The following is a 19009-nucleotide window of genomic DNA, read 5'->3' on the forward strand; positions in this document are numbered from 1 at the left end:
GGTAACCCGATGTTTACCCTGGTTACCAGTGTAAAACATCGCTGGGTATCGTTGCTTTTGCTTTCAAACACAACGATACACAGCGATCGGACGACCAAATAAAGTTCTGGACTTTATTCAGCGACCAGCGACATCACAGCAGGATCCTGATCGCTGCTGCGTGTCAAACGAAACGATATCGCTAGCCAGGACGCTGCAACGTCACGGATCGCTAGCGATGTCGTTTCGTGTGAAGGTACCTTTAATACTTGGTGGCAAAACCCTTGTTGGCAAACGCAGCAGTCAGATGTTTTTTGTAGTTGATGATGAGGTGTGCGCACATGTCAGGAGGAATTTTGGTCCACTCCTCTTTGCAAATCATCTCTAAATCATTACGATTTTGAGGCTGTCGCTTGGCAACTCGGTGCTTCAACTCCTTCCATAAATTTTCTATGGGATTAAAGGGAACCTGTCACCCCCAAAATCGATGGTGAGGTAAGCTCACCGTCATCAGGGGCTTATCTACAGCATTCTGTAATGCTGTAGATAAGCCCCCGATGTTACCTCAAAGAGGAGAAAAAAAACGTTAGATTATACTCACCCAGGGGCGGTCCCGCTGCGGTCCGGTCAAATGGGCGTCTCGTGTCCGATCCGGAGCCTCCCATCTTCATTCCATGACGTCCTCTTCTGGTCTTCACGCCGCTGCTGCTGCGGCGCAGGCGTACTTTGTCTGCCCTGTTGAGGGCAGAGCAAAGTACTGCAGTGCGCAGGCGCCGGGCCTCTCTGACCTGTCCCGGCGCCTGGGCACTGCAGTACTTTGCTCTGCCCTCAACAGGGCAGACAAAGTGCGCCTCCGCCGCAGCTGCGGCGTGAAGACCAGAAGAGGACGTCACGGAATGAAGATGGGAGGCGCCGGACCGGACCTGAGACACCCATTGGACCCGGACCGCAGCGGGACCGCCCCTGGGTGAGTATAATCAAACCTCTTTTTCTCATATTTCAGGATACATCGGGGGCTTATCTACAGTATTCCAGAATGCTGTAGGTAAGCCCCTGATGACGGTGAGCTTACCTCACCATCGATTTTGGGGGTGACAGGTTCCCTTTAAGGTCTGGAGACTGGCTAGGCCGCTCCATGAACCTAATGTGATTCTTTTTGAGCTACTCCTTTGTTGCCTTTGCTGCTTTCGGGTGTTGTCTTGCTGAAGTCCCAGCCACAACCCATTTTTAATGTCCTGGCGGAGGGAATGAGGTTGTCACTCAGGATTTTATGGTGCATGTCTCCATACATTCTCCCATTGATGCGGGGAAGTAGTCATGTGCCCTTAGCAGAGAAACACCCCCTAAATCGTAATGTTTCCACCTCCGCGCTTGACTGTGGGTCATAGGCAGCAATTCTCTTCCTCCAAACACGGCGAGTTGAGTTATTGCCTAAGACCTCAATTTCTGTCTCATCTGACCACAGCACCTTCTCCCAGTCACTCACAGAATGATCCAGGTCTTCATTGGCAAACTTCAGACGGGCCTGCATACGTGCCTTTTTGAGCAGGGGGAGCTTGCGGGCACTGCAGAATTTTAAACATTTACGGCGTAATGTGTTACCAATGGTTTTCATGGTGACTGTGGTCCCATCTGCATTGAGATCATTAACAAGTTCCCCCCGTGTAGTTTTAGGCTAAGCTCTCACCTTCCTCATGATCAAGGATACCCCACGAGGTGAGATTTTGCTTGGTGCCCCAGATCTATGTCGATTGACAGTCATTTTGTATTCCTTCCATTTTCTTACTAGTGCACCAACAGCTATCTCCTTCTCATCCAGCGTCTCGCTTATGGTTTTGTAGCCCATTCCAGCTTTGTGTAGGTCTATGATCTTTTCGCTGACATCCTTAGAAAGCTCTTTGGTCTTGCCCATGTTGTAGAGGTTAGTCTGACTGAGTCTGTGGACAGAAGTCTTTTATAAAGGTGACTATGTAAGGCAGCTGTCTTTAATGCAGGTAACGAGTTGATTTAGGAGCGTCTAACTGTTCTGTGGGAGCCAGAACCCTTAATGGTTGGTAGGGGATCAAATACTTATATTACCCTTAGCCACGACCGCACCCACATGAGAGAGGGGATCCGCCTATAGGAACAGGAAACCTACAGAATAAAAGGAGGCGGTCCCCCTCTCCTCCTCAGTTTAGGTTTCCTGTTCCTATAGGAATCCCAGAATACCTGCAGCGTGAAGAGGATTCCTGGGCCAAAAGCATCTGCCTGTGTGGTGTCCGAGGGAACAGCAGGGGCTGCGGTACCAGATGCAGCGATGGGGGAGCCCCTGCTTGCAGCATCCCCCCTTGTTTGTCCATCGATCCGTGGTCCGGGGTGGGCCGCCGGGTTCCATGAGGTCGCGCACTGCAGCGGTAGGACGTCAGCCGTTTTTTTTTTTTTTCAAACTTTCTTCGTCTACCGCGCGGTGAGGAGAGCGGCACGTCTGACCCGGAAGTAACCGGAGTACTTCCGGGGAGGCAGGAGATGTGGCGCCAAATTTAAAAATGGCGGCGCGCGACAGAGCCGGTGTGTGCGACATGTCTTCACCGGTGGATGAAGCCCACCTACCCACAGCAGCGCAGCGTCCTCCCAGCAAGGAGGGAAGCGCTAAAAGTGGCAGCTCAAAAAGCAGTGGTCGCCCTGGAGAACAGCGGTCCACGAGCAGACAGCAGGGTAGAAAGGACGAACTACCTAAGACACGAGTGTCCCCGCCTCCAGAACCGGTACCTTTCAGCTCCACTGGGTGTAAATATCCTCTTTCTATTAAGCTGATCTATTCCTCCTATATCCCCCTCTTCTTTTAGACTAAGAAACGGACACACAAGTCCAAAAATAAAAAATGTGCCCTATGCACGCAGCTCCTTCCGGATTCGTATATTAAAAAATTATGCCCCAACTGCATTAATCTAACCTTACGGGAAGAAAGGGTAATGACTCCAGCGGATGGAAGAGCCATAATTCGAGAAGAAATGCAGGCTTTGGGGCAGGCCAGCGGTTCAAGAACAGGCTTACCGAGTAGTTCCCTTTCAACCAATTGCCAGTTCAGATTCAGATGATGCGCAGGATAAATCCTTTGATACTCCAAAATCCTAGTCGAGTTCATCAGATTATGAAGGTTGTCTTTGCCTTCCTGATGGCAGTATAGATAATTTAATTAAATCCGTCAGAAATACAATGGGATGCCCTGACACAAAAGGATCTAAAGGTACCTTCACACGAAACGACCCTGCAGCGATAGCGACAACGATGCCGATCGCTGCAGCGTCGCTGTTTGATCGCTGGAGAGCTGTCACACAGACCGCTCTCCAGCGACCAACGATGCCGAGGTCCCCGGGTAACCAGGGTAAACATCGGGTTGCTAAGCGCAGGGCCGCGCTTAGTAACCCGATGATCACCCTGGTTACCAGCGTAAAATGTAAAAAAAACAAACAGTACATACTTGCATGCGTCCCCCGGCGTCCGCTTCCTGCACTGACTGAGCGCCGGCAGTAGCAGGGCACAGCGGTGACGTCACCGCTGTGCTGTGCTTTCACTTTCACTTTGCGGCGCTCAGTCAGTGTGGGAAGCGGACGCCGGGGGACGCATGTAAGTATGTGCTGTTTGTTTTTTTTACATTTTACGCTGGTAACCAGGGTAAACATCGGGTTACTAAGCGCGGCCCTGCGCTTAGTAACCCGATGTTTACCCTGGTTACCAGTGTAAAATATCGCTGGTATCGTTGCTTTTGCTGTCAAACACAACGATACACAGCGATCGGACGACCAAATAAAGTTCTGAACTTTATTCAGCGACCAGCGACATCACAGCAGGATCCTGATCGCTGCTGCGTGTCAAACTAAACGATATCGCTAGCCAGGACGCTGCAACGTCACGGATCGCTATCGTTATCGTTACAAAGTCGTTTCGTGTGCAGGTACCTTAAGTCCGCACAGGACATAATGTTTGCCGGGCTGGCCCAGAAAAAAACGTAGAACCTTTCCGGTAATTTCAACTATAAAACAATTGATTAAAAAGGAATGGGATAAGCAGAACCTATGGGGGTTTTTACCATCATCCTCTTAAGAGACGCTATCCTTTTAGTGATGAGGAGCTAAGTTCCTGGTCTAAGGTTCCCAAGGTGGATGCCGCTGTAGCATCCACTTCAAAGCAATCAGTACTGCCAGTGGAAGATTCAGGGGTTTAACCGGACTCTCTGGATCGTAAGGCAGAAAACATGTTCAAAAGATCATGGGAGGCCAACACGGGGGCATTCAAACCCGTCATTTCTAGTACATGTACTGCAAGGTCATTACTAGTTTGGGTGGATCAGTTGGAGGAACAGATTAGAGGCAAAATACCCAGAAAAAAATTCTGCTGACAATCCCTCTAATTAAAGAAGCTGTGGCATTTCTGGTGGATGCATCAGCAGACTCCCTACGTTTGGCAGCCAGGTCAGCCAGCTTGGTGAACACAGCCCGGCGAGCACTCTGGTTAAAGAGCTGGAAGGGGGACGCACAGACAAAAAGACAAAAGCAAAACTTTGTGCAATCCCGTGCCAGGGTGAGTTCATCTTTGGAAAGACGTTAGATGATCTTCTGACCAAAGCAGGGGAGAGAAAGAAGGGATTCCCTAATCAATCTCTTCCTTCCTACAAGAGAGCCTTTAGAAGACGACCCTTTAATAGGAATAAAGCATTTGAAACCCAAAGAGATCGTTGGGAGACAAATTACACAAAACAGAAAGATGCCTTGTTTAGTGGATCCTTTGGGGCTAGACATAATAAATACCGTTAATCCCCAAGTTGGTGGTAGGCTAAAAAATTTTTTTCAAAAATGGAAACTTATAACATCAAGCCAGTGGATCCTTGACATCATAGAGTTTGGATTAAAACTAGAATTCAAACGAATTCCTCGGGATTCATTTATAGTAACATCTCTTAAGGGGCCAGAACAAAAAAAGGCTCTTGAATTAGAGATCCTGTCCTTATTATCCAAAAAAGTTTTGATAGAGGTTCCCAAAGATCAGGAAGGAAGGGGGTTTTATTCCCCTTTATTCCTGATCACAAACCTGACGGTTCATTCTGAACCATTATTAATCTGAAATAATTAAATTCCTTTTTATATAACCGTACCTTTTAAAATGGAATCCATTGGTTCTACTATCAAACTTTTATTTCCTAGATGTGTGATGGTGGGAATAGACTTAAAGGGAACCTGTCACCCCGTTTTTTCGGTATGAGATAAAAATACTGTTAAATAGGGCCTGAGCTGTGCATTACAATAGTGTAGTTTGTGGACCCCGATTCCCCACCTATGCTGCCGAAATACGTTACCAAAGTAGCCGTTTTCGCCTGTCAATCAGGCTGGTCAGGTCAGATGGGCGTGGTGTCTTCCCCCAGATCTTGCGTAGTTTTCCGTTGGTGGCGTAGTGGTGTGCGCATGTCCAAGGTCCCGAATCCTGCACAGGGGTGTGAAAATAGCAGCGATGTCCGTTATTCCATTGGTGGTCGGTGGGCGCGGCCATCTTGCTTTGGCCGCGCGTGCGCAGAAGCGGCGCTCTGCTGGCCGCGGCTTCAGGAAAATGGCCGCGGGCATCCGCGCATGCGCAGATGGCTATCGCGGCGGCCATTTTCGTGAAGCCGAGATGCGTACTCTGCTTCACGAAAATGGCCGCCGCGATAGCCATCTGCGCACGCGCGGATGCCCGCGGCCATTTTCCTGAAGCCGCGGCCAGCAGAGCGCCGCTTCTGCGCACGCGCGGCCATCTTGCACCGACCACCAATGGAATAACGGACATCGCTGCTATTTTCACACCCCTGTGCAGGATTCGGGACCTTGGACCAGCCTGATTGACAGGTGAAAACGACTGCTTTGGTAACATATTTCGGCAGCATAGGTGGGGAATCGGGGTCCACAAAATACACTATTGTAATGCACAGCTCAGGCCCTATTTAACAGTATTTTTATCTCATACCGAAAAAACGGGGTGACAGGTTCCCTTTAAAAGATGCCTATTACCATCTCCCCATACACACCAAGCACCAACGGTACCTGAGAATGGCAGTCAACCTGGCGGGACAGATTCGTTATTTCCAATATGCAGCAATGCCCTTTGGTCTTTCGATGGCTCCCCGTGTATTCACAAAAGTAATGCTAGAGGTGATGGCTTACCTGCGCCAACAGGATACGTTAATTGTACCCTACCTAGATGATTTTCTAGTGGTGGGAAGGTCTGTCTGTGTGAGGATCGTCTATCTAATACAATTTCTTCTCTGCAGGAGTTAGGATGGATCGTCAATTTCAAAAAATCCAGATTGGTTCCAGAAACCTTCCAGTCCTTCATAGGACTACATCTAGACTCTGTAAGTCAGAGGTGTTTTCTTGCAGAGTCAAAAAAATTGACTATAATATCGAAGGTGACACTAGCAAGGAAGAATCCTAAGATGTCACTAAGAGAGGCTATGTCTTTACTTGGATCCCTAACCTTGTGTATTCCAGCAGTTCTATGGGCCCAGTATCATATCGGGGCCTTACAACATGAAATCTTATATGTTCAGGAAATCTCGCAGGGACATCTAGATAGGAAGATAACTCTTTCCCAAGATGTAATAGAGTCCCTGACCTGATGGTTAGATATGGACCACCTTTCCAGAGGAGTACCCTGGATAATAGAGCCCTCCAGGATAATCACCACTGATGCTAGCCCCTCGGGATGGGGTGCCCACATGGGGGATAATCTAGCACATGATCTCTGGAGTCCTGCAGAATCACTCTATTCTTCCAGTTGGAAAGAGTTAAAAGCAGTTGATCATGCTTTAAATAATTTTCTTCCACAGATTCAGGGGACACATGTAAGAATCTTGTCGGACAATTCCACCACAGTGGCATATGTGAACCACCAAGGTGGAACACGATCGGGAAGGCTAATGTCGATAGCAGCAGATATTTTTCAATTGGCAGAAACATATCTTTCATCACTAACAGCCCTTCATATCAAAGGAATAGAAAACATAAGAGTAGACTTTCTCAGTCGAAACATACTGCGCCAGGGAGAGTGGACTCTCAACACCCATATATTCAAAAAGATAGTAAAATTATGGGGTACTCCACGAATAGATCTATTCGCCACCAGAGAGAACAGACAAGTACAAAGGTTCGCTTCCCTAAACAAAGTAGACCATCCGGACATGTTGGACTCGCTTCAGTTTCCCTGGAAGTTCGATCTAGCGTATGCCTTTCCTCCGATGACGCTAATTCCTCTGGTGCTCAGGAAGATCAGAGGGAAAAAGCAAGGGTGATCCTTATTGCACCCTTTTGGCCGAAGAGACCGTGGTTCTCTTGTCTCCGAGCCATGTCACTATGCGACCCTTGGATTCTTCCATCAGACCCGAAGCTGCTATCTCAAGGGCCATTCTTCCACCCTCAGGTGAAGGGACTACACTTGACGGCGTGGAATTTGAGAGGCAGCTATTAAGTTCAAGAGACTTCTCTGATGACCTTGTAAACACTCTGTTATTAAGTAGAAAGAAAATCTACTTCATTAATATATAGCAGGGTGTGGAGAAAATTTCTAAACTTTCATACGGAACCTTTTTACTAGACAGGCTCCAATCTTGGCCATCCTAGTTTTTTTTACAGAAAGGTCGAGAACTGGGGTTATCACGAAGTACCTTAAAAGTCCAGGTTTCAGCCTTAGGGGCCCTGTATGGGTGCAATATAGCAGGAGACAGATGGGTCGCAAGATTCATTAGGGCATGTGAGCGAAGTAACCCGGTCCACATTCCTCGTTTACCACCATGGGATTTGAACCTAGTCCTCGATGCCTTAACTAGTTCCCCATTTGAGCCGCTAGATTCTATCCCTTAAATATAATGTCATATAAGGTAGCTCTATTAGTAGCTTTAACATCAGCCAGAAGGGTCAGTGACATCGTCTCTGAAAGTCTCTCATGTGGGTGCTGTCGTGGCGAAGGGTAAAAAGCCGGATTACTTACCGGTAATGCTCTTTTAGAGAGTCCACGACAGCACCCACTCACTACCCTCCCTAGTCATACACGGTTTTTCCCTTTTAAACTGACAAATGGATTACTGTATAAAGTATTTTAAGGCATTTAACATTATCTGATATGAATTGAACTAAAACCTTGCGGTTCCTCTCGTACTCTGAAAACTAAACTGAGGGGGGACCGCCTCCTTTTATTCTCTAGGTTTCCTGTTCCTATGGGCGGATCCCCTCTCTCATGTGGGTGCTGTCATGGACTCTCTAAAAGAGCATTACCGGTAAGTAATCCGGCTTTTCTCCTTCGCCTCATTGGGGGACAGACCATGGGTGTATGCTGCCTCCACTAGGAGTCTGACACTAAGTTGAAACAAAAAGTTAGCTCCTCTGCATTAAACACCCTCATGCACACTCCCAGAGAACCAGTTCTTGCTTTATGTCTGTAGGAGGCACACAGACGGGTCGGCTACTCAGACCCAAAACTCATTTTACTTTTCAACTTTGACTCTCTACCTTTTTGATAATTTTTTCCATGGATGAATGGGGTTACGGATCCTTTCAAGGTTCTGATCTCCTCGAACCATCAACAGGCGAGCACGCAGTGTGTCGCCTCTCCGTATCCTCTCCTGCGACGTGGGATGCCATTGCCTGGGCTGATTCTTCGGGGCGACGGGTCCCTTCAAGGGCACCGATCTCCCCGCACCATCAACAGACGAGCACATGGAGTGTCGCCTCCATGTATCCTCTTCTGCAGCCAGGCCTAATGCCGGACAACTGGCCCTATCCACCCGGGGGCTTGATCTCCGTGGATGTACAGAGGCACCCTCTCATTGGCTTCTGAGCAGCCCCAACTGCACCACCACTGTAAAGCGGATGGTACAAGGAGGCGGACGGTTCCCCTCCACCTCCCTAACAAAGGGATGGTGGATTGAAGGTTACCCATTTATCCCTGCACCGTCCATGCTGCAATACCTGACCTGCAGCAGAACAGTGGAGTGCTCGCGCTTTCCTCAGTGCTGAAACGCAGTCATCCGCGGCGGCTCCATGCCGGGACACGCACCAATGGTAAGTGTAAGTGATGGTATCTCCAGCAGGATATTCACATGCTGACATGCATCCTCAGCCATGGCTTCCTTGTCACCCCACTTCCCTGAGGTAACACTCCGACCGCAAAAATTTAGTCCCCGGCTTCAGCCGACGTGTAGGCCGCATCCTGGAAGCCGCGCCCACACTATGGCACTCTAAGGTGGTGCCGCCCACTTTTCTGTCGCTTCTCGCCTGGGACGTGAGTTTTCTCGACCCCCCCCCCCCCCCCAACGCCCCCTCACTTCTACCCCTGGTACTTCTCCCACCGGCTGCAGAAATTTAGGCCCCGGCTTGGGCTTATTCATAGAAGTTGCGAGGCTCCGCCCACATCGCGGCTGTGGCTCTGTCCCCCGAATTAGCGCCTCTCGCTCTCTGCGAGACTTTACAGCCTCTGCAACTCCCGGTTGCCATCTTGGTCCACCCTGCCGGCTCACACAGGGGCTATGGCTTTGCATTAAAGGGAGGGGCACAACGACTCTGCACTGGACCTGGCAGGTGACTCTTCTCGCAAAAACATAGCGCTAATCCAGTGCGGACTCCAGGAACATCAGTACCCCGGTAAGGAAGCACTGCTCTCTCCCCCTGCTGTTTCCCCTGTTGTATTTCCTGGTCTTAAAGGCACCATGACACCTTGTCATGGTCCAAGCTCCCAAAGGGTCTAATAAGACTATTAGTCCTATTTAATTTGCAAAGCCGCGACCTCAAATGCGTTCAGGAGCCCCTCCGCTGCCCCAATCCAAGTGTACCTAGTTCCCCTGAGTGGACTTCGTCACCGTAGCACTCCATGGCTTCTCTGGCCAAAGAGATTGAATCCCTACATGATTCCTCTGTGGATCGGAGCATTAGCAGGTCTGATATAAATGGATCCTCTCCTACACAGGAGTCATCAGCTAGCAGGGGCCGCAAGTATTCTAGAAACGTACAGGCGTCTAGAAACCGGATCTGTCGTACGATTACCGAGCAATATCGGGCTTTGGCGTCCGTGAGCTCTGTTTCTCGCTCTCCCTCACCAGAGATTTCCAGAACAATACTCTGAGTTTGAATTGGATGTTTCCCCGGATCTGCACTCACCAGAGTTCCAGAAAATGGAGGACTCTAAAGGTTGACAAGGATTCCCGTTCTGTCCCGGAGCAAAGTCCCATTCAAGAGGACTAATGACCCGCATACAGCGTTTGCCATTCACCCAGAGGTCCGGGTTATACTTAACCGGCGCTGAGAGCGACTTGACGCCTCACAGGTCAGAAGCCTCTTGAGGCGAGGTACCCCCTGTTTCAGCTGATCTGCGGAAAGATTGAGCTGAATCTCCTGCTGTGAACCAACCAGTATTTTGTCCGGTATTCAGAATCCTTCTATTCTGACCGGATGGATCATCACCCACGGACCGTCAGAGAATCTGACTCACTCCGTCTTTGAGGCCTCGGGTTTAGCACTATCCATTGTTTGCCATTGCAGGGGTAGCTAAAGCCATGGTCTCCTGGACACCTCTTTGGATGTGGCTAGCTGCATTGCACTATCAGCGGCAAATGCCATCACGTTCAGAAGCACATTATGGCTCGGTGAATAGAAAATGGACTCTGTGTGCATAAAGTCTCTGACATCTCTTCCTTACCAGAGTGGCCGTTTATTTAGGGTGAAGCTGGTTCAGCTTGTCTCTGATGCTACGGGAGGAAAGAACAAATTTCCTCCGCAGCGGGTCATGGGTTATTCTGTGGTACAGCCTCATTTTGCTGGTGCTGGGATCTAGACTGCACTATACACCCTCTCCCCCCGAGTGGGTTTCATTGCTGTCGCAGCCCATGGCGTCACTGGTCACCGCGATACTGTCCCTTGATGATCCTTCCTCTATCAGTCAGGGTCTTCGCCAGCCTGACTTGGATGATTCCTCCATCTCTAATGCAGCACGTTAGTTCAGTGGTTAGCACTACAGCCTTGCATCGCTGGATCCCACCAAGGATCATGCAAACTCCTCAATTGAAAGAGGGGCGTTTCTAGCATCCATTGACAAGGGATGCTTTCCTCCATATTCCGATTTTCCCCTCTCTAGACATTCCTGTTCTTTGCAATTCCCGAACAGCATTTTCAGTTCACACAGTGCTCTCAAAATCTTGCACTCTCGGGGCGTGATCGTTCTGCCCTACTCAGATGACCTTCTAATCAGGGGTCCGTCCTTCCTGGATTGCGCGAAGTGCCTTTGCATCACTGCCGATACACTTCTTCACCTGAGCTCGTCGATAAACGTATACAAGTATTCCCTCGTTCTAGCCCAGTGGATACCCTTTTTAGGAATGACCCTGGATACCTCCAAGGGTTAGTGATTCTCCCTCAAGACAAGGTCCGAGCCCTTCAACAAGGAGCCTGTGCACTTAGCCACTCATCTCGTCATTTTATCCAGTTTGCCATGAGGGCACTGGGGAAAAATGGAGGCAGCAATAGAAGTGGTCTCTTTTAGTTCAGCTGCATCTCCGTCCCACGCATCATAAGCCTGTTCCCCCTCGATCACCGGTGCCGCTTGCCCTGGTGGGTCAGGCAACCTCTCAGGTGGTGGATATTGAGGTCTTCTTTCTTCCAGGGAAAATCCTTTCTCCTGGTTTAATGGCTAGTGGTGACTAATCCCCAGCCAGGGAGACTGGAATCGGTAGTCTTCGTCACCTCAAGGCTCAGGGGCGCTGGTCAACTCGGGAGTCGAGCCTTAATTAATGTCCGGGAAATCTGAGCAATCAGGATAGCCCTGCAGCAGTTCCATTATCACCTGGCGGGTCACCCCAACCGAATTTAATCACACAAAGCCATGGCTGTCGCATGTATCAATTATTAAAGGGTGTACCCGCAGCAGGGTGGCCATGCACTAGGTAGCCCATATTCTCCGATGGGCAGAGAGGAACCACTCAATATTTTCAGCAGTCCATATCCCAGGCGTAAAAGAGAAAAAAAAAAATGGGCGGCAGTTTTTCCTAGCTGTCAGTCTCGCCTTGGGACAGTGGGAGGTCTTTGACAGATGTGTATTTGTTTAAGGACTCCGAACATGGATCTGATGGCTTCAAGATTGAACGCCAAGGTACTCCACCTCAGAGCTCGGATCCCTAGACCATCAAGGTGCATGCACGGGTCTCTCCGTGGCTTCAGTTTCGTCTTCCGTACGTGTTTTTTCCCTGTGTTTTGTTTTTTGTTTTTTTTTTAACTTCCGAGGGTCATCAGGAAGATCCAAGCGGAGGGGACTCCAGTAATTATTGTCACCCAGGTTTGTCCACACTGAGCATGATAAGCAGATTAGGTGCAGATAGTCGCCGATGTCCTGCCAACGTCTGTTTTGTCATGAGAATTCAGAGGCCCTGTGTTTAAAGGCTTGGCCTTTGAAGCCTACGAGCGATCTCAAGCTGGGTTTCTCTCATCAGGGGGTTTCCCACCATGATAGCGTTGGGAAGCCTGCATCAGCTACCATCTATCAGCACACCTGATAACCTTTTTCACAATGTGCAGGCACCGCAGACGTCCACGTGTCTTGTGTTCCATTTTGGGAATTTCTCCAGACTGGTCTGGAATCAGGTTTGGCGCTCAACTTTCTCTCTCGCTCGCTCTCTCTCGTTTTATTCCAGCGCAGAATTACTTCCATTCTGTAAGCATTTTCTTTCAGGGAGTTGCCCATGTGGTATTCCCCTATAGTATGTCGTTAGAGGCCTGGGACCTTGTATTGGTCCCGTGTGCTCTTTAGCAGACGCCTTTTGAATCGTTGCAGGATGTTTCTGAAGTTGTTGTTTTCTTGTCGCAGTGCTATTAGACAAGTCTCAGAGCTAGCCACTCTGTCTGGTTGAGTTCCTTTCCTGTCTTTGTCCTTCTCTTTTTTTTTTTTTTTTTTTGTCCAGCATCGGTACATCGGGTGGAATGCGCTCTTCACACCCTGGACATAGTAAGGGCTCTCAGAAGGTCCGTCCCGAAGTTGGACGCCCTATTTTTGCTTCCTGAGGGTCTCGGGCAGGGTTTAGACGCTTCAGGACCACAATACCAAATGGATTCACTTGGCTTTTCAGAAGTCCTACTGCGTCAGAGACGAGCCTATCCCATTGGGGATTAAGGCACACTACTCGGTCGGTGAACGTTCTTTTTGTGCCAGTCAGTATCAGGTGTCGGCTGAACAGGTTTGCAGGACTGCAACTTGATACAGCCTACGCTCTCAGACTTCTGCACATGTGGCCCCTCGCAGACGTATTCTGCAAGCGGAGGTAGCGCAACTTTAGTGAGTTGGTGCATGGGGTTCGATCTGTGATGTGTCCCCCAATGAGGCGAAGGAGAAATAGGGATTTTTGTGTACTCATCGTAAAATCCTTTTCTCCGAGCCAATCATTGGGGGGCACAGCACCCACCCTGTTAATCTTTTGGCTTGCGCTTGTTTTTCTTTAACTTGATGTGTTGTACTCTGATATGATGTTAATGATCTCCTACGGCTTTTGCACTGAACTGGTTCTCTGGGAGCCAGTAAAAGGGTGTATACTGCAGAGGAGGAGCTAACTTTTTGTTTCAACTTAGTGTCAGCCTCCTAGTGGCAGCAATTGGCTCAGAGAAAAGAATTTTACGGTGAGTACACAAATCCCTATTTTTCACTGCAAAATGCAAATACATTTGTATAATTTATGCAATGTGATTTTCTGGATTTTATTTTTGATATTCTATCTTTCAATGTTAAAATTAACCTACCCTTAAAATTCTAGACTGTTCATGTCTTTTGTCAGTGGGCAAACTTACAAAATCAGCAAGGGATCAAATAATTATTTCCTTCACTGTATGTCTTGGAGTATAACCTATATTAAAGGGAATCTGTCACCTACTTTTTTCATATATAAGCTTCGGCCACCGCCATCAGGGACTTATCTACAGCATTCTGTAATGATGTAGATAAGCCCCCGATGTAACCTGAAAGATGAGAAAAACAAGTTATATTATACTCACCTCGGGGGGGGTGGTCTGGTCCGATGGGCGTCGCGGTCCGAGTCTGGCACCTCCCTTCTTCATGCAATGACGTCCTCTTCCTTGCTTCCTGTTGCGGCTCCTGCGCAGGCGTACTTTATCTGCCCTGTTGAGGGCACAGTAAAGTACTGCAGTGTGCTTGCGCTGGGAAAGGTCCGAGAAGCCCAGTGCCTGCACACTGCAGTACTTTACTCTGCCCTCAACAAGGCAGATAAAGTACGCCTGCGCAGGTAGCTGTGGCAAGAATCAAGGATGCATGAAGATAGGAGGCGCCGGACCCGGACCGCGATGCCCATCGGACCGGACCGCTCCCCAGGTGAGTATAATATAACTTGTTTTTCTTATCTTTCAGGTTACCTCGGGGGGCTTACATTACTGAATGCTGTAGATAAGCCCCTGATGGCAGTGGCCGCAGCTTATATACGAAAAAGGTGACAGATTCCCTTTAATAATTTTTTGGGGGAAATCTTGCAATTTTTACACTGACCACAGGGGCTTTTTCAGACTCATAATTCCTGTCCTTCAACATAGTTTTCTCGTGTATATGTATGTATCTGTGTGTGTGTATATATATATATATATATATATATATATATATATATATATATATATATATATATATATATATATATATATATATATATATATATATATAGATATAGATAGATACACATACACACATATATACACACACATACATACATTTTATATATAAAATGTATATGTGTGTGTGTATATATATATATATATATATATATATATATATATATATATATATATATATATATATATATATATATATATATAAATAAAATATGGAGGCAGCACACCATTCTCAGTGAAAAAAGCAGGAGCTACTTTTATTAGCCCATCTCAGCAAAGTTTTGGTTCATAAAAATGTGAACCTTTTTCAAGCTATTATTGTTAAGTATTGTAATTATGTACTCCCTTTATATACTTGTCACATGTATTCACTCACTGCTTGAAAAAGGGTCACTAGAATGGGGTCACATCTTTATGAACTGAAACATTGCTGAGATGGGCTTATAGTAGCTACTGCTGTTTGCACTGAGAATGGTGTGCTGCCTCCATTTTTTGGATTCCTAGAATTGAGGTTTAGTTTATGCCTGGGGGGGCTTTGCACCCGATTCTTTTCCTTTTCTTTCTTTTGCATTTTGTGCTGCTCCAATTCTTCTATCTATCTAATCATAGAGAGCGAGAAAGGTATTGTTTAGAGATTCCTTAGAATTTCAAATATTGTATGGGTTTTCTCAAAACCCTCAGTTATCAAGTAACCACAGGAATGATAAATGTCTGATCCCTGGGGGGGGGGATACTTGTGATCATTAGATATTTTCCAGAGTCTGAATGGGGGGGGGAGCAAGCACTTTGCTTGATCGCTGCTCTATTTAAAGTTTAGTAAGTGGAGGAGTAATGAGGCTCGGACCCCATTCTAGTAATCTGTAGCGCGCCCCCAGCAATGAAGCATCCTAGCTCAGTAGATAAATGTCTGTGGGACAGCCCCTTTTAATATTTATGCCCCCCTGAGGAAGCGCTAACAATTACGTGCGAAACGCGCATTGGGGTAAGGTGACCAGGATCCAGACCGGACTCTTGCACATATGGGTAACTATTCCCTTTATTTAATCACTTTTTATCTTGCATGAACTTACAAAGATGTATAGTGATTAAATTATCACCAACCTAATAGCACTATTGTTAGTCACTATATATCTGAGATATGTGCACTCATTTGGTAGCAATTGACATATATGCTATCCATTTGCAGAAATCTCTTGATTTTGTGGCAATTACATATGTCCCAACCTGGACTCCTGTAGTCACAATTTTATTGTAAACCATATACTGTAAATTCCTTTGTGACAACAGAAATTTTATGTGGAAGTTAGTGACAGATTTTTCAATAAATAATGTTTTTTTGTAATTTATTGGCTATTTTTTGACTCTTGTTTCTCCTGTTATAAACCCTTTTAATATTTTGAGCTAAAAATGTTTTGCTGTGCTTCTTGCTTAGCAGAGACTAGTGATGACGGACAAATTTCTACTCTTCTTGTCAAGTAGAGAGATTGCTGGCACGGCCAAATCTCCAGTTCCTTTTCACAGTCTTATTTTTTCTGGTAGATTCTTTCCTGCTGAATTATGATTATTTCATGTTCCTTCAGTATTCACTACTTAAAGCATATTACTTAAGATTTCATCATTGTTTCCTCTGCGTTCAGCCAGCAGAGGCACAGAGGACCATGTATTTTTAGCCATCTGCTGTGCTGCCAGAGTTGCCTTTGAGCCCTGGGGCTGTCATGTTACTAAGCACTCGGAGGCTGAGAGCTGCACTCTTATCTGTTTACCTCCCACTTTCTCCCCTAGGTACGCAAGTTTAAGAGTATGATCCTGGAGGACTTGGAGACTGCATTGGCAGAGCATGCACCTGTCCAACAAGACATCAACTCCGATCTGCCCCCTCTGACAATAGATGGCATTCCAGTGTCTGTGGACAAGATGACACAGGTGAGCCGCAGTCTGCCAGCACACCTAAAGAGCCGCCCTCTTCGCTTCTCACATGGCACATTTTACCAATGCCACGTTTTCAAGAACGGCAATAAAAAAAAAAAAAAACAGCCTTAAACTTGGGAGTAAATTAGTAAACTGCATTGTGTACCTAATTATGACCATAAAATTTTTACCTAAGTACGGTACCACATCTACAATGGCGTAACTGCGTAGACTACCATGGGAGGTAACTACATGGCAGATACAAGCATCTCAAAGTAAAAGCTGCTCATCATGAAGCATGTTGTTTTCTTCAATTGCCTCAATCTAGTGCTACGAATGCAAAGGTCTTCTGTATTTCTAGGTCCTAGTTTCTGCATGTTTGTGTATTCACCTAAGCAGGGCTTTTTTTTTGTGCTTTTTTAATCTTGAGGCTGTGTGCACACGTAGCATATTTTTCGCGGTTTTTCGCTATAAAAACGCTATAAAACCGCAAAAAAAACGCTAACATTAAGCATCCTATGTAATAGAATGCATTCCGCATTTTTTGTGCACATGCTGCATTTTTTTCCTGAGCGGAATCACATTCCAGAAAAAAACGCAGCATGTTCATTAAAATTGCGGAATCGCGGCGATTCTGCACCCATAGGAGTGCATGGATCTGCTTACTTCCCGCACGGGGCTGTGCACACCATGCGGGAAGCAAGCAGATCATGTGCGGTTGGTACCCAGGGTGGAGGAGAGGAGACTCTCCTCCACGGACTGGGCACCATATAATTGGTAAAAAATAAAAGAATTAAAATAAAAAATAGCGATATACTCACCTTCAATGTCCCCCCGCAGTCTTCCGGTCTCTCCGCTGCACGCTGCCGCTTCGGTTCCTATAGATGGTGTGGTTCAGGACCTGTGATGACGTCACTGTCTTGTGATTGGTCGCGTGACCGCTCATGTGACTCACGCGACCAATCACAAGCCGTGACGTCATCTCAGGCCCTTCACCGCACAACAGCTATAGGAACGGACGCCGCTGAGGTCTGCAGGTGAGTATAACCATGTTTTTTATTTTTTTAAATTATTTTTAAACATTCTACCTTTTACTATAGATGCGGCATAGGCAGCATCTATAGTAAAAAGTTGGTCACACTTGTCAAACACTATGTTTGACAAGTGTGACCAACCTGTCAGTCAGTTTTCCAAGCGATGCTGCAGATCGCTTGGAAAACTCTAGCATTCTGCAAGCTAATTATGCTTGCAAAACGCTAGTTTTCTGCGGGAATATGCATGCAAATTCTGCATGCGATATACCCGCGGCAGAAGGCGCAGAATTGCCGCGGAAATTTCCACGGTAATTCTGCAACGTGTGAACTTAGCCTGAGTCATAAAGTTCAAACCGGCATTATTACCAATATACTCTCGCACTTTAGACTTTCATTAGGATCATTTTTTAAAGAAATGACAATAACCGTACTCTTAACTTATTGTTGTCTAGAGACTTGTGGTTATCATTTTCCATTTTATAAATGGCATTTTAGATGAGAACTGGACCTTGAAGTCTTTGCTGCTGGTAATGTGATTTCAGGGGTCTCAGAGGATTTCCACTATTCTTAAAGAGGCTGTCCATTGTCTTTTTTACATTGATGGGCTATCCTTAGGGTAGGTCGTCAAGGTCTGATCTGCCAAGGTCCGACATCCAGCACCCCCTCCAATCAGCTTCTATCAGTGGCGGCCGCCTCCCGGAAGTACTCGCTTGCTGAGCTGCTCCTTCTATTTGTAAAGGATGCCATGAGGTATTCCAAATCCACCACCTATGGATTTGAATAGGAGGAGGATGTGCAGTTCCAAACCCCGGCCACTACAAGTAGATGGAGCAGTTCGGCAAGTGAGTATTTCTGGCAGGCAGCTGCTGACCCCAATAACAGCAGATCAGCGGGGGTGCCGGATGTCGGACCCTGGCTGATCAGACACTGATGACTTATCCTAAGGATAAGCCATCAATGTAAAAGTAGTGGGCAACCTCTTTACTGAGCAAAATCCTGCTGACAGGTTTGCTTTAAACTACAGACACTGTCAGGTAGGAGCTGTGATACTGATTAAAATGATACCTGGGTTGATGCAATCTTTTTGTGGCTGTTCTTTAATCTGTATTTGTCGTTTTCAGTTCGGGGTGGGGATTTGTAGTGCTTTGCGTAGATATTCACCAGTATTGGCTATTTTACATACTGCAAATACTTTGATGTGTTTAGAAAAATAGACTTGCATTGTGCAAAATGCTGGCGCCTGCGCACTAGCATGTAAAGCATTATGCCTACAGTATTGCTGGGTAATTAAAAAAAAAAAAAAAATTACCTCCCATCAAAATGGCAGGGGGAGAATGTGCAGTAGCACAATCCTGCTGACAGGTTCACTTTAAATTAAAAATATAATAAATATGGGGCTCTTGCCACATATTAAAAATTCATTAAGATATTTATTTAATC

The 19009-nt window shown here is 46.8% G+C and overlaps 1 protein-coding gene across 8 annotated transcripts in view; it reads left to right on the forward strand.

Annotated features, from left to right (window-relative positions):
- The window catches only part of NRF1 (nuclear respiratory factor 1), a 121401-nt gene that overhangs the window by 42880 nt on the left and 59512 nt on the right, over positions 1-19009 (forward strand). For all 8 annotated transcript variants that reach the window (XM_077264421.1, XM_077264413.1, XM_077264415.1 and 5 more), the window contains one exon: positions 16410-16550. In XM_077264421.1, the coding sequence (XP_077120536.1) occupies positions 16410-16550 (141 nt within the window). The remainder of the gene's footprint in view (positions 1-16409; positions 16551-19009) is intronic.

Source organism: Ranitomeya variabilis, chromosome 5 (genome assembly GCF_051348905.1).
Source record: "Ranitomeya variabilis isolate aRanVar5 chromosome 5, aRanVar5.hap1, whole genome shotgun sequence".
NCBI lineage: Eukaryota > Metazoa > Chordata > Amphibia > Anura > Dendrobatidae > Ranitomeya > Ranitomeya variabilis.